The sequence below is a fragment of the Solenopsis invicta genome, chromosome 4 (genome assembly GCF_016802725.1).
Source record: "Solenopsis invicta isolate M01_SB chromosome 4, UNIL_Sinv_3.0, whole genome shotgun sequence".
NCBI classification, from domain to species: Eukaryota; Metazoa; Arthropoda; class Insecta; order Hymenoptera; family Formicidae; genus Solenopsis; species Solenopsis invicta.
This window is the reverse complement of record NC_052667.1, coordinates 9,080,242-9,096,492: the sequence shown is the minus strand read 5'-3', so window position 1 is coordinate 9,096,492 and position 16,251 is coordinate 9,080,242. Positions and strand designations below refer to the sequence as shown.

Genomic DNA, 16,251 nt, shown 5'->3' with positions numbered 1-16,251 from the left:
TTTAAATAAATTGAATGTCTTCAACCATTTTCACAGTAAAAGTATATTAAAATTATGTGGAAAATTTGTTAAAATTTTGCTAAAAAGTATTTTAAAACGTGGAAAAATTTTAGAAAATATTTTATAGTTATTTTTTCAAACCTTCTTTAAAAATTTATTTCCTAATTTCTGTGTAATTTCGTTATATATTTTTCCGCAATTTTTACGCAAATGGATTTAATTTTTGAACAAATTGCGAAGAAATGTACAGAGAAACTGCAGCAAAATTTGCAGAGAAATTTTTCATCAAAATACTTATTCATATTTAAATAAATGTTATAAATGTTATTTCTTTACCTTTATTTGATCTGATTCGTATATTACGAAGACCAACTTAGGACCTATCTACAGTAAAAATGGAAAAGAATTTTCGCACATCTACATGATAATACTTAGAAAATCTAAAAAGTTTTGAAGTCTTAGAAATATTATATTTTAACCATAAAATTATTTATTGTATTGTTTAAAGTTTTGAATACATATAGATAGATAGTTTTAAAACAGTTTAACGTAGCTTAACTTGAAACTTAGTTTAACTTACTTTTTATATTTTTCTAACTCTTAGTACTAGAAAAAAGAATAGAAAGTTAAACCAAGTTTCAAGTCAATTTACATTGATGTAAGTGGATTTTAGATACATATTGTAACATTCTATTATATTTTGATTTGTTTCTTTATATTTATTAGAAATTGGATATGTCTGGTGTTAAGTTTCTATAATATTAAAATAAAAATAATCTAAATATACCTTCAGATTTTCATTGTAGAAAGGTATATGAAGTACCGATGAGTGGCAGTCGTACTGGACCTGGTAATGTGTTCACTGTTTCAAAGGAAAAAAATTTCCGAATAAAGTAATTTATTATAATACACGCAAGAGTCGCAATCAGTGCAATAATAATGAACAACATTGCTCTTAGTACATTTAATGACAAAATACTAAAGTAATATTGAAAGTTGTTATTGAAATGCAAACACTACTTACTTGCTAATGATCTTATATAGTTTCCCCACTCTGGAGAATTGATGCTGATACTTAATAATATATGGTAATTATTCAAAGGAGTGCCACGCTATTTTTAAAACAACATTACGTGATGATTATTACATATAATGTGATTCCTCTAATTATTCTGCACATAAAAATATTATCGAGATAGATTTACTGAAAAATTAACAGTTTTTCCGATTTTATATTATATTCTGGTATATTTTGATATTAAATATTGTGTAGAATATTATGTAGAACATTTTGAAAACTGTTAATTTTATAGTTGTACCTTAACTTACTATTTTTATGCGCAGAATAATGAGATAAATCAATTGATGTAAAGAAAACATATCTATAATGAAAAAACATTTGCAAAAATTAAACTATTACGCAAATAATTCTTTTAAGAAACAATTTTGCTTAGTAATTTAATAACAGTAGTGAATCAAGAAATTAAAAACAAACTAATACTTTGCTGAGCGATAACAGTGGCGATATGGCTTGAAATCATAATATTTTATAGGTTCGATTTTATATGGGTTAGAAAATATCCAACTCTTCTTTTTATAAAATGGTACTGCTAAATTGAAGTGATAAAAAACTCGCGAGGATGTTTTTGTCATTTCAGAATATGTAAAAAATAAAAAGTTATTAATATCCGACATATCTTAATTTTTAATCTTTGCACTTAAATCAAAGTCCTTAAGGATCCTCTCCAGGATACCTCCAAAAAGAACGTCGTGTATAAAATATTGTGTAATGACTGCGATGCTTCCTATGTGGGCCAGACGGGGAGACAATTAAACACGAGAATCTCAGAACACCGCCAACATATTCGTAGAAACACGATAACTTTTGTTATTATTGACTATAGATTGCATTACAATCATGATTTTGATTGGTATGTACAATGTTCAAGTTCTTGATGTTGAAAAAAATATTTTTAAACGACTCACTTCGGAGATGCTACATATTAAATCTCAGAGAGAGAGTCTGAATTTACAAACACGGACTTTCTCGACCATGCCTACTCGACGATTTTAGACAGGTTGTGACCTCTCTGATACATATCGGCTATTATTTCGTACTCATTTGTGTTCGTACCGTTGACGAGAACACATCGACCATCTTTGTGCCATTCTATTTATTATATTTATTAATTTTATTATTTCCGACTCAATAACGTCTTTTTTTAAAAATCTGTGTTAATTTATTATTTTATGATGTGACGTCAATACTTTACAAAATGGCTTGAATTGACAGTGCTAGTGAGTTGTCTGAATTTTTTATTTTATATTAGGATTCTAAATAAGTTTCCGCCGTTTCACAAAAAATGGCGCCACTAGTATGTCATGGTTGAAATTGTCTGTTGTAAAACGTTATATCGTAAGGTTGGACATCTGGCAACAACATAACCTTAAAATATTAGCGATTTTGTATCAGCATCATATATCTTTTTTCGTGCGAAAGTGTCGAGTTTTGAGCCGAATAAGCGTCATTTGCGGAAGCTTTTGATTTACTTCTTTAATTTGAAGAAATCTGCAGCCGAGGCGCATCGATTGCTTATAGAAGCATATGGTGAGGCTGCCTTAAGTGAGAGAAGTTGCCGTGAGTGGTTTCACAAGTTCAAGAACGGTGAATTTGACATCGAAAACAAAGAACGTAGCGGAAGGCCGAAAGTGTACGAAAACGCGGAATTGGAAACATTATTAGATGAAGATTCGTGCCAAACGCAAGAAGCACTTGCACTTACATTAGGAGTGACTTAACCAGCAATTTCACATTGCTTAAAATCATTGGGAACGATTCAAAAACAAGGAAACTGGGTTTCATATAAACTGAAACCGAGAAACGTTAAACGCCGATTTTTCACATGTGAAATGCTGCTTGCCAGACATAAACGAAAGGGTTTTTTGCATCGTATAGTCACTGGTCATGAAAAATAAATCCACTACGATAACCCAAAGAAGAAGAAATTATGGGGACCACCTGGCCATGCTTCAACATCGACAGCCAAGCCGAACATTCATGGAAAAAAGTTCATGTTGTGTATTTGGTGGGATCAGCTTGGTGTCGTGCATTATGAGTTGCTCAAACCGAATGAAACCATTACTGGGGCTCTCTACCGAACACAATTGATGAGATTGAGCCGAGTACTCAAGGAAAAACGTGCCCACTACTACTCCAGACACGACAAAGTTATTCTTCTGCATGATAATGCTCATCCACACGTTGCGGCGCCGGTCAAAACCTACCTGGAAACCTATCTGGAAACACTCAATTGGGAAGTTTTACCTCACCCGCCGTATTCACCAGACATTGCTCCTTCTGATTACTACCTGTTTCGATCGATGGCGCATGGCCTGTCTGAGCAACACTTCATATCATATGAAGATACAAAAAATTGGGTCGATTTGTGGATAGCTTCAAAAGATGAAGCATTCTTCCGACGCGGTATCCGTATGCTGCCAGAAAAATGGGAAAAAGTAGTGGCTAGCGATGGACAATACTTCGAATAAAACATTAGGCAGCGTTCTTTCACAATAAATGCCCAATTTTTGATAAAAAACGGCGGAAACTTATTTATACTCCTAATAACTTCCGAGGATTCATGTTCACTGTCTACCACAGATTACGGCATAATCGTTCATATGTCCATCTTGGTGGCCAACATTGATGGACTATAATGTGTAAATTCGCTCTAAATTCTGGTACACGAAGTAGCGACTACTCGTCGACTACAGCGTGTCAATTTCTTGCCCTCAAGTCGGAGACAACGTATGCCGAGCTTGAAATATTTATTTCTTTTGTTCAACGCGACCACAACGTCTAAGGTAAGTGCACCTATTATCGTGGCGTTTTCTGAAAATCTTAACTTCAATGCATCTTAAAAAAAAAAAATAAATGAAAAGTTTTAACTTTTTTTTCTTAACGTTTATAAAAAAATTAAAAGAGTATATAAATCCGTCTATTATTAACAAAATGCAATTTTATTAATATTAAAATTAATAAAAACGGAATGCACTTGTCACCGTGGTCACGTACAAATTATCGTGTACTCGTTTCCACGGATTTACCAATTACCGTATCCCAAATACCGTTGATGAAAAAATGCATTTTATAATGCTGATTGATTCTCATGCTGTGCTTACTTCATAAGCTACTGTCATCGTGGAGATCGCGTTTTGACAGTTATCAAAAATTATGTGTATATCAAGTAAATTTGTAATTTATAATATCAAAAGCTGTATATCACGCGCGTAGCGTGAAAAAATGATAAAGTGATAGTGAACTAAATACTTATGTGTCAAGTCATTCGCACTTTCACTGAAATGTGAGTACCGCGGTAATACGAGTACCAACAACATGCGCATTGCACCTAATTTTGTGAGTAAATTTGATTTACTTATTAAATGTATTCATATTTCCGTCTTTATTTGATTTTAATTTATTTTACTTTTGATTATGTTAAATGTGAAATAATTTTTTTTCTATAAGTACTCTTTTTTTAACGAGCTATCATCTATTTTTCAAAAACCATGGTAGTAGGGCAGGCCACGATAATAGGTGCACTTACCCTAATGTAATTGTATCGTTAAAAATGACTTCAAAGGAAGTCGAAACGCGTCCAATTTATTAATGTATACATATCGATGTACTAAATCTTAAATATATTGTACATGTTATCATTGACGCACCAATTACCGCGTTTAACTCGCATTTCCTACGTTTTATTTTCTAATTTTAATACTGCCAAGTCTATCTTAAATATTTTGACAAATATATTCATTTGTAGTGCCAAATATCACGTTAACTGAAATTATGTAAGTCCTATACATGATACAAACACATCATATGTATCATTTCGGATATTAATCGTTTGTAATATATTGATTCTGTGTCTAAAGTCAATGTGTTCTAATCTATTGAATGATTGTAATATGTGATATTAGTCCGGGAGGTAATGACACAAATTTTCAACTAACATCGACAAAGCTGATTTTCATTTATACTGTTGTTTTCGTGTTACAAATGAATAAAATGACCGTCAGCCCACGATCCCGCAGGACGGGGGGCTTCCACAGTGTTTCAACAATGTAAAAAAAAGAAGTGTTAATATTAACGAAAAGTTAATATCGACAAAGCTGAAAATTCTTGTACTTACTATTGACAACATGAAATGTCGAAAGGATACCGTTAGCCGCGGTAACTGCAAAACGTCGTGCGTCAGTCACTCATACTAATATGTGAAAAAAATATGGTAATTATGCAGTATAGGGGACTCAGTTCCAATCATGTTAACCTTGACATATGTTATAGAGGCAAGAATACTAAACAACTTTTCCTTATAAATTAATTGGTGCTTTCGTACAATTTTCGAGATATATTTAGAGAAAAAAAACAGTTTTTCTTAATTATTTCCAAAAATATTCATTTTACAAAAAAAAGGTCAAACAAAAAATGAAGCTCGTGATAAACTCTACAATAAAGATTATAGACATATTTTACCTAACTTCAATACTTTAATCGTTATAATAAAAAAACTATTTGAAGACGCTGTGGGAGCTCCCCGTCCCGCGGGATCGTGGGCTGACGGTTATTTTATTCATTTGTAACACGAAAACAACTGTACAAATGAAAATCAGCTTTGTCGATATTGGTCAAAAATTTGTGTCATTACCTCCCGGACTATACGTTCTGAGATAACAGAGTGCTTCAACGAATCTAATTTGATGTTATTTGTGTGTTCTTTAATTCTAGTATTTAATTTTCTTTTGGTGTGCGATGCCTCCTACTTAGGTAAAACTAGGTCGGTAGAGATAAGAAACATAAGATGTAGAGATAATAAGTTGTTTATATTATCCGCTCCATGTTTTCCTTGACCAGCTCTTCACACTCAGGCATGTATTTAATGCCGTACGAAACAGCACACAACTGAGCACAGTACTTTTATCCATGCGGTACATTATTCGTAAGTTGTTTGAGTTATTATTGTATTCGTCAGTCTATTTAAATTATTGGGTCCATTAAATATATTGAATCTGATTTTTTACTAAATGGTCAACCTGTTGCTATATATTAATAATTATTAGTTGATTAATCTATTGATTACTACCACTGATAAATTATTAGTCAACTGTTATTTTTTTAACATAAAAAAACTACGCACATCTTCAAATTCACGAGCAACTAATCTTTTTCTATCTTTTGTATCTGGCATCTTTATTATATTTGGAGCAATATAATTAAAATATTTCATAACATTTGTTATGATAGAATGTGTTAGAATTATTTGACTGGGGAAGTGATTAATCAGGAGACACACTTAAGGATACGAAGTGACCTTTACTTTCTGAATGTAGAAATACAAGTACTCCTCTCACGGGAGTTTTCTCGAGGCGCTCTCGCTACTGCTCGCAGCGTCGCTCTGGTAGTTCTTAACTTTTCGATCGCGCTTAACCACGCGCGAATATTTAAATGCCATAAACTTATATAATAAGACAATTCGGACACGCCGCCCGCCTTGACAAATATACTTATATTTTCAATAACACGCATAAATGACAAACAAGTTTTAGAAAAAAGGCAAGAAAACTTAATATATTCTAAATATAATTGAGTATTGTGTTTAATCAAGTAGAGGTGCAATATTTACAACGGCCCTTTTGTAGGTGCCCTTTTCGGTGCGTACCGTGACGACTCTGATCACCCCATTTGTTCCTGGATGAACTTCTTCAATCCTCGCCATCGTCCATTTCAGTGGCATACTTTGATCCTCCTTTAACATTACCAATTGGCCCACCTTGAATGTTCTCTCGGCTTCTGTTCGCCACTTATTTCTCTCCTGACAGGTAACGAGGTATTCTTTCTGCCACCGGGACCAGAAATGTTGTCGAATTTGTTCAACATGTTGCCATCTTCTTAATCTGTTGACTGGTATTTCCTTTACATTTGGTTCAGGATAACTTTGTAGACTTTCCCCTATTAAAAAATGGCTTGGAGTCAATGCCTTCATATCATTGACATCGTCCGATATTGCAGTTAAGGGTCTTGAATTGAGTATAGCTTCCACTTGAGTCAGGATGATACTCATCTCTGCCATTGTGAGGCATGCTTCGCCTACTGTTCTTTTTAAATGCAGTTTCATAGATCGAACCACTGCTTCCCAGATGCCTCCGCAATGAGGTGACCTGGCTGGGATGAAATGCCAGTTAATTTGTTCGGACGTTGTATATTCTTGTATCGATTTTTTGAATTCTTCCGTGCTCAGGATTTCCCGTAACATTCGTTCCGCTCCTACGAAGTTTTTTCCGTTGTCCGAGTATAGATCTCTTGCTCTTCCTCGACGTGAGACGAATCTTTTTAACGCGGCTATGAAGGATTCTGCCGTTAGATCCTCCACCAATTCGATGTGCACTGCCTTCGTGCTCATGCACACAAATATAGCTACATAAGCCTTGTATGACTTTGCGTTCCGACGAATTCTGTCTCTCACCTGGAACGGCCCGCAGTAGTCCACTCCGCTGCTCAAGAATGGCCTTCCGATGTTCACTCTCACTGACGTAGTTAGCCCATTAGCTGCCAGCCGGCTGATGGATAGGCCTTGCGACATTTGACGCATTGTCGAACTATTTTCTTTATCTTATTTTTTGCTTGAATTGGCCAAAATTCATCTCGGATCGCGTACAGTGTGGTCTGCGCACCCGCATGGAGTAGCCTCTCATGATAATGATTTATCACCAGTGTTGTGAAGTGATGTACCGCTGGGATTACGATAGGATGCTTTGTTTTTTCTGGTAATGATGCTTGTTGCAGCCTTCCTCCGACCCGTATAATACCTCGTCCAGGAACGGATGGAGAGCCTTTAATTTTGATTTTAATGATAGGTTGCCTTTAGCACTTAACGCGTTCAATTCTTCCTAATATTCGTCACCTTGTATTAACTTAATTATCTTTAGTTTTGCCTTGCGTTTCTCCTGTAACGTTACTTTTCCTAGTATGGTTTCTTTCTTTTCGCCCTTGCATCTTGTATTTTCGATAAATCTTAAAACGTAAGCGACAATCCTAATTAACTTATCTAAGGTAGAGTATCTCGCATAATCTAATACTGAACTTTGCTTGACTGTTACTGCTATCACAGTTTGTTTTTTCATCTCTGGTGCGTCCATCAGCGGCAATTCCTCACCTTCTATTGGCCACGTTTCCTCGCTAGCTTGTAGCCATGGAGGCCCTTCCCACCATAACTTTGTGTTTATCAAATGTTCAGAAGTTTCTCCTCTGGAGATTAAATCGGCGGGATTTTCCTTAGATTTAATGTAATGCCATTCCGAAGGAGAAGAAATGCCTTGGATTTCGCTCGCCCGATTCGCCACAAAGGTCTGCCATTTTCGCGATGGTGACTTTATCCAGGTTATCACAATTTTTGAATCGCACTAGAAATGTCTTTGGCTTATCTTAATATTTAAACTATCTAACACTCGATTCATTAAGTTTGCTAACAATACCGCCCCACACAACTCCAGTCTCGGCAGTGATAACGCTTTCATAGGCGCTACCCTTGATTTTGAACATATTAGTGCAATCTTTATTTTGTCTGGCCTTATCTGTTCTCTCACGTATACGCAGGCTCCGTAAGCCCTCTCGCTCGCGTCGCAAAATCCATGTAACTGTATCCCCGTGCCTGCATCACCGGTTAAAATCGCTCTTGGAATCTCTAGTCTGCCTAACATATGCAGATGTGATTTTAGCTGCTGCCATTCTTTATATACGCTTATGGGAACCGACTCGTCCCAGTCTAAGCCCAAACTCCTTAGCTTTTGCATCAGTATTTTTGCTAAAGTTATAGGCCCTACTAAACCCAACGGGTCAAACAATTTACAGATTTGTGACAATATGGCTCGCTTTGTTGCGCGCTTTTCGTGCTCCCTCGACTCCACCTCGTAGTGGAATGCGTCGCTGGAAGGATTCCATAATATTCCTAGCAATTTTGATTCCTCTATTTTATGAAGTTTTACTAACTCGTTTTTATTTGACTTTATTTCTTTTGCGTTAATTACGTTCGTGTTCCATTTGTGCAACTCGAATCCTCCTTTAGCTAATAATTCTGTTAGTTGGTTTTTTAATTCTGTAATTTCTTCGATAGAGTTTCCCCCTGTCAATAGATCATCCATATAAAAATCTCTAATAATTACTTCCGCGGCTTTGGGAAATTTTTCTTTTTCTAATTCCGCTAATTGGTGTAAGCACCGTACAGCCAAAAAGGATGCTGGCTTTGTACCATAGGTTATTGTTAGTAATTCGTATTCTTCGATATCCGTTGTAGGATCTTCCCGCCACAAAATTGATTGCAACGCGGTTTGCTCTTTATGTACAAATATTTGTCTATACATCTTAGATATATCTGCACTTAAAACATATTTAAATCTTCGGAATCTTATTATTAACAAAAATAAGTCTAGTTGTAAGACCTGACCTTTGTATAACGCGTCGTTCAACGATTTACCCTTTGCCCCTTTGCTCGAGGCATCAAAAACTACCCTTATTTTCGTTGTGGTGCTGCTTTCTTTAAATACCGCATGATGCGGTAAGAACACTTGTGTATGCCCTTTTTTGATTGTCAAACTTCGTTTTATGTGACCTAGCGTTAAATACTCTCTCATAAAATTGACGTATTCATTTTTAAATTCTTGATTTTTTGCGAATCTTTTTTCTAACGATAAAAATCTTTTCAAAGCTATTTCTCTAGAATCGTTTAATGATGCTAATATTTCTTTTTTTACTGGTAGTTTAACAACAAATCTTCCCCCCGGTTGACGAGAGTATGTTTCCTTGAAAAATTTTTCACAATATTTTTCTTCTTGATCTAAACCCGTTTTGTTATTCGTTTCGTAAGCTTCTACTTCCCAGAATTTGTGTATTGTTTCGTTAATTTGATCTATTATGCTTAAGTTGCAACTTATTTGTATCGCTTTCTTTACGTTATTTATTTGTGTAGGTCCTGTAACTACCCAACCGAATAATGATTTTTGTAACGTGGGCATATTTTTTCCTAATTTTATTTGTCCTATGCAGAATAAATCCCAAAATATTTCTGAGCCTATTAGAATATCTATTTGACCCGGCACGTGGAAATTCGGATCTGCTAATCTAATATTTTTTGATATGTTTAGTTTAACCGTATCACATTCGAATATAGGTATCATTGGTGTAATTTGTTGTATGATTATGCACTCTAATTCTGTACCAAATGTACCGAACCGTGATGTTAGTTTTATATTTACCGATTTTGTCGCTCTAGAAACGCTTCGATTAACTCCGTTTATTTTAAACTTATCCTCCGTTGACTTTAATCTTAATTGTTTGGCAAAACTTTCCGTTATAAAATGCGATTGAGAACCACTGTCTAACAGAGCTCTTCCTTCAACATATTTTCCTTCGTTATTTTTTATTCTTACTACCGCGGTAGACAATAGCGTTTGCTTCGCGCATTGTTTCGATAGAGCCGATGCACATACGGAAGTGCTTGCCTTATTGGAATCTGATTCCTTTTTTGTTTCTTGATTATTTGTTTCGTTTTTATTTTCTCGCGAGGGTCCACGATCTTCGTGCAATAGCGTACTATGCTTTTTTGAGCATATTCTACAATTACTGACAGTGCAGTCTTTAATCGTGTGCTTGCTTCTAAGACAGTTTAGACACAGTTTCATGGATTTTACTTTATTTAATCTTTCTGTGATAGGAAGTTCTTTAAATGTTTTGCAATGGTATATTCGATGATCGCCTTTACACTGCTCACACTTGACGTCAGTCACGGCGGCGTGGGGTGCTATTACCTTAACATTAGAGTTTTGTTTTAAATTTGTGTTTTGATTTCCTATGAAAGTTCTTCTGGCAACTGCTTCTAAAGTTTGACACCTTTTGCTTAGAAATTCAGTAAAGTCCTGTAATGTTGGTAATTCTCTTGGTTCTAATGTATTTTCCCATTCTTTAATCGTAATGAAATCCAATTTGCTTGTTATAATGTGAATTAAAAGATCATCCCAATGACCCGTCGGACGTTTCAGTGCTTGCAGTGCTCTCATGTGTTTTAATAATCCGTCTAGAATATTTCGTAATACGCTACCATTCTCACGCCTTAATATGGGTAATTCGAATATAGCTTTAATATGATTTTGTACCGCTAATCGCTCGTTCTCATATCTTTCTCTTAAACGAGACCATGCATCATTATAATTGACATCCGATATTTCGATCGAAGCAATAGTTTCCGCTGCCTCACCCTTCAAGGACGATTTTAAGTAATGAAACCTTTGTATATTTCTTAGCGACGTATTAGCGTGTATTAAAGAATTGAATGTATCAAAATATGGATGCCAATCTTCATAAGCACCCGAGAAAGTGGGCAAATCGATTTTTGGCAATCTCAAAAAATTGTCATTGACTTTATTTGAAGGATGATTCGCTGGCACTGTTGCTTGCTCGACGCGATTGCTAACGCCGGCCGGCCTCTTTTACTATTCGCTCGCCTAATACCTTTAACTCTATATATTTTTCTTCACAAATCGCCATTTCGGCATCGATCTGCTCATCCGAAATATCCTTATCACATGCTGCTATTTCTATCAACGCTTCACTTAATGTTCGTTGAAGCTCGTCCAGTTTCTTTAGTCTAACATTTATTTCTTCTATGTCTACTGTGCTAACGTTCATTTCTCTCATAAAGGTTTCGATTCGAGTAATGCCCGCCTTCGTTATTCTTTTCCTCTGCTTTAATTTTGTTAATTCGCTCATTTTGTTTATTCGTTTATTTTGTGGCGTCCAGACAAAATAAAGTTATGCAAAATTATGCGACTATAGATGATAAATCGTTTAGTGCTAGCTTTATGAAATTATGTATGAAATTATCTGACGATAGACATGTGAACTTATTTAACGATATATATGTGAATTTATGCAATTCAATGAAATTATAACGCTTATGCGACTTAGCTCGCTGCTGTCGTCTCCGGATCGTTGCTGACTCGTTCGTAAGTACGGCTGTCCTTGTCGCTCGAACGCTCGTACTCTCTCGTTGGCTGCATTCGTTCTCGCTCGCCTGATGCGATCGTACTCGTTCGTTGACTGCTGTCGTCGTCGTCCGCAGGATGCGAACAGACTTGCTCGCTGGGTGTGGTCGTCCGTGCTTGCCTGCACGGAGACGCTCGTAGATGAAGATCGCTCTCGTTCACTTGTTCGGGCAGACTCGCTCGCCCGCCGCAATGGATTTCTCGCTCGCTAAAATGGACTCGTCCGCCCCGCTCTTCTCGGTCTTTCGATCTGCCGAATTTCGATCTTTATGCGCTTTTTCGGTACCTCGTGTGTCTCGGGATGTCTCACGGAATGCCACGGCTCGCCCTGTTGCTTGACTGCCGCCACCGTCTCGTACTTTCAGCTCGTTCCTCGTTCTCGTTCGTTGCCGGCTTCTCGCTTGCCGGCCTCGTGGTTTCGGACTCCTGTGGTTGCTCGCCTCGTGGCTGCTGGATGCTTGGCTTGTATGCGCCTTGCGATCGTGAATTTTGCGTTGCGGCGCTTAGCTTTCCCTTTTTTTTTTTTTGATCCCTCTTTCTCTCTCTCTCTCCTTCTCGAGTCATCGAGTCTCTTTTTCTCACCGACTGCTTTTTCGAGGGATCTCGCCTTGCCGGCTCTCCTCCTTGATCGCCGGTGTTTCTCTCTGGCCGCACTTATTTCGTCTCCCGGCCTCTCTTGCCGGGATCCGGCTCGAAGGACCAATGTTAGAATTATTTGACTGGGGAAGTGATTAATCAGGAGACACACTTAAGGATACGAAGTGACCTTTACTTTCTGAATGTAGAAATACAAGTACTCCTTTCACGGGAGTTTTCTCGAGGCGCTCTCGCTACTGCTCGCAGCGCCGCTCTGGTAGTTCTTAACTTTTCGATCGCGCCTAACCACGCGCGAATATTTAAATGCCATAAACTTATATAATAAGACAATTCGGACAGAATGAAAAGTAGATTCTGCTACATTAAATCTAGATGCAATGTCCTGTTACATCCGGAGGATTTCACGATTTCCCTTTTCGTATCCATTATATAAATTATGCTAAACAAGCTAAGGGATTGTCTGTAAAATTTACAACACTTATATCCGGAACTCCACGATTTCTCTTTTATAAATAATACTATCACCCGGCTATTATAAGAAAAAAAAAAACATTGTTCTCGGAATATATATATAATGGCCACATATTACATCCGGAGCAATAAATAGACGCAAAAAAAGGAGAAATCGTGCGACTGCATAATTGTAAGCAACGATGCTTATTTAATAATTCATATGGACGAACAAAGCCTGGACTCGAAAGAGAAAAAATCTAAACGCTATTAAAGTCTGGCAACAATCAGAGATAAGATTGAGTCGCGACGCCGGACGGAAACTATAAAACTATAAAATCAAAATTTACAACCCGGCTTTGTTTGTTCGAACCTATGTTTCATCACGAACGGAAAGATGATTCATATGGAAAGCGAGTCCCAAATAAACGGACGCGGCGATATAAAAAAACGGGACCGAACGTTCCAAGAAGAGGAACCGAAGATAACGAATCCCTTAAGCGATTGGGTGATGCAACTGCTCGCCCCTCTTAGAGTTAAGAAAAATCGGGAGAAGATGGAAAATTAGCCAACGAGAGATCATACGAGAATATGATTGGTAGTGAGCGTTGGTGAACTACCCAACGAATAAGCTCAAAATTTCAACAACAAGGAATCTCCAAGGAAAGGGAAAAAGCTCAAAAAGCTTCACCCAATCAAATCCTCATCTCACCCACCAAACTAATCTCACGCCCTTTTCCTAAGCCCTATAAAATACGCAGCTTCGAACGCCTCGAGATTCATTCATTCATTCAAAAAATTCAAAGTTCAAGTTCGCACTCACATCCACGCGTTGCAAGTGTCGAAGCTGTGCGCGTTATTTTCAAAATCGTTTTAAACTTAGAATCTGCGCTTAAGAATCACATACATTGAAACTCCGAGCAGCCCACCGTTGAAGCATCCCCAGAGCGGACAGCCTGCGCTGCGTCAAACACCTTTCAACCCGCAGATTTCCATAGTTCTTCCCTTTCTCTTCTTGTCTAACTAATAAGTAAGTTTTTTCTTTTTTTTCTCTTTTTTGGTTTTACTTCAATTTTCCATTCAACTCGCCAGGAATCAATCGCTAATGAGCAATCACAGCCGTTCATGTCCCAGCTCCTTGTTCCCAATATTATTATTTTTATTTCGGATTAATACAGCAATTCTCATTTTAGACAATTCCCGACTTTCTCTCTAAATATTTCTTAAATCTCTATGTAAATGAAATGTTCTACTTCCATTCTTAAATCTTAGATTTTGATTTGATTTAATAGTTAAAATATGAATCTCAACGCATAATTACAATTCCCGTAACCGAAATCAATCAATTCCATCTTCTCCTACACAAATGTAATAGAATTAAGTTTTTTTTATTTTTTTATTTTATACTATAAATCCTAGCGATAATGCATAATACTAATTTCTTCAATAACCTTTAATTAATTTCTTGTTTTGTTCACTTTTATAATTATGTATCGATATTAAACAATGTATATAAATTTTAAACTTCTGAATAATCATTATCTAATCGTTTTGTATTTTAATTAAACCAACCGATTACGTACTGCTGTCTTAATTAATAATGATTACCTTGTTATATTGTTTCTTTTTTCTATTAAATAACCATAACCGATAATGTATTCATTTGCTAATTCCTTTTGAACCTTTATGTATGTAAAATTCAAATATTAGAATATATGTTAAATTTTAGTTTAAAAGAAGTTCCAATGTAAAGTTTTATTTCATCAAACCCATCTCGTACTCACACACTAACCTCCCGACTCGAAAAGATTACACTTGGTCCGATCCCGAGTTATAGAGATTGAATTCTCTGACTCAAATTAGGACCAACGATCGCACGATTTTGAAAAGGCGTTAAAGCGTGTCATTACACGTTGACGCATAATTTCGGAATCTTCAAAAGTGCGTTCGGCTCGTGCCGCACGTCCCACTAGTGCGGTCACGAGAATAAAAGAGTTTTTGTTGCATCCTTCCCTGCCTTCCTTTCCTTAAGGCTGGATGTAACAGTCCCATATCACACATTTGTTTCCTGCAAACCTATAAATATAATATTATTAAATACTTATGTATATACATTAATTACATAAATATATAAAAAACAGACCATAAGAAAGCTAATAGCTGTATATCACTATTTATTGTTTTACGCCCACCATGCTCTGTTGTTGTATTATAAATTTCCGAATTTAAATACATATTATTCAATATATCAAACGTGCTTTGTTTCAAACGAAAATATCGCTGAAACTAATAATAGATGTTTTAAATCTAAAATAACAAATATTTAAAATATGTTGAAATTTTGTATAGGATACTTCCTTGTCAGAATATTCATTAATAATTTCCATCATATTTTTTACTTTTGGAATTTTTTCACATTTCATTAATATTGTCATTATCTCTTCATCGCTGAAACTGCTATCTAATAGTTCGTCTAATAACAATATTTTTCCTATTATATTTTTGCCATCTTCTGTCATTAGATCAATTTTGTACTAAACTATAAGTACGGAATGCACTGAACCGCACTGCCGAAAATCTCGGTGCGGTTCAGTGCATTCTGTACCCTGCCTGCACCGGACGTAACAGAGACGTGCTGTTTTGATCACAAAGTCGTAGAAAATATGATACGTCTTGTGCACGTCGCTGCGACGTAACTAAATAATTTGAATGTTTTAATTAATTAGCTGTTTGTTGAATTTTTTTTTGTATTATGACTTATATTTTAAACATAAATAACATTTCACTTTTTAAAAATGATGTTTTTCATTTAATGTAATTAAATTTAATACGTAATTGTGAAAACGTTACGTAGAGTAATGTACAGTTGGGAAATACTATCGCGGTATCCGGCTATCCGGTAAAAATCACTATCCGATGCATCTCTCATGTAACGCTGGTACTTTCTCGGTGTCGGTTACGGGATTTTAGGTTCAGGATCGGATGCTCGGATGTGCTCGCCGGATGTCCGGGTTCGTGTCGAAATGATAACGCCGTATTTTGGTAGTAAAAATGAAAGAGGTCAAAATATATTTAGCTATGCTTTAGTACAAAATGAAATTATACAGT

General features: G+C 36.1%; 2 protein-coding genes across 2 annotated transcripts; both read right to left on the bottom strand.

Annotated features, from left to right (window-relative positions):
* Nucleotides 1-6,659: 6,659 nt before the first annotated feature.
* On the bottom strand, nt 6,660-7,652 carry LOC113004960. Its single transcript, XM_039447974.1, has one exon. It carries the CDS (start codon nt 7,650-7,652, stop codon nt 6,660-6,662), a length of 993 nt encoding a protein of 330 aa, XP_039303908.1.
* Nucleotides 7,653-7,800: 148 nt separating this feature from the next.
* LOC120357485 lies at nt 7,801-11,740 on the bottom strand. Its single transcript, XM_039447973.1, has 5 exons — nt 11,564-11,740; nt 9,534-11,310; nt 8,536-9,431; nt 7,996-8,430; nt 7,801-7,950 (listed from the first exon to the last, which is right to left on the bottom strand). The coding sequence occupies exons 1-5, from the start codon at nt 11,738-11,740 to the stop codon at nt 7,801-7,803; spliced, it is 3,435 nt and encodes a 1,144-aa protein (XP_039303907.1).
* Between the last annotated feature and the right edge of the window lie 4,511 nt (nt 11,741-16,251).

Coding starts and splice junctions, on each gene's coding strand:
- LOC113004960 (XM_039447974.1), bottom strand. CDS start 7,652: ATGCGTCAAATGTCGCAAGGCCTATCCATCAGCCGGCTGGCAGCTAAT.
- LOC120357485 (XM_039447973.1), bottom strand. CDS start 11,740: ATGAACGTTAGCACAGTAGACATAGAAGAAATAAATGTTAGACTAAAG. Junction 9,432..9,533: donor CTCGAGCAAAGGGGCAAAGG/GTAAATCGTTGA, acceptor TTTTAAGTGCAG/ATATATCTAAGATGTATAGA. Junction 8,431..8,535: donor GACTGGAGTTGTGTGGGGCG/GTATTGTTAGCA, acceptor ACCTGGATAAAG/TCACCATCGCGAAAATGGCA.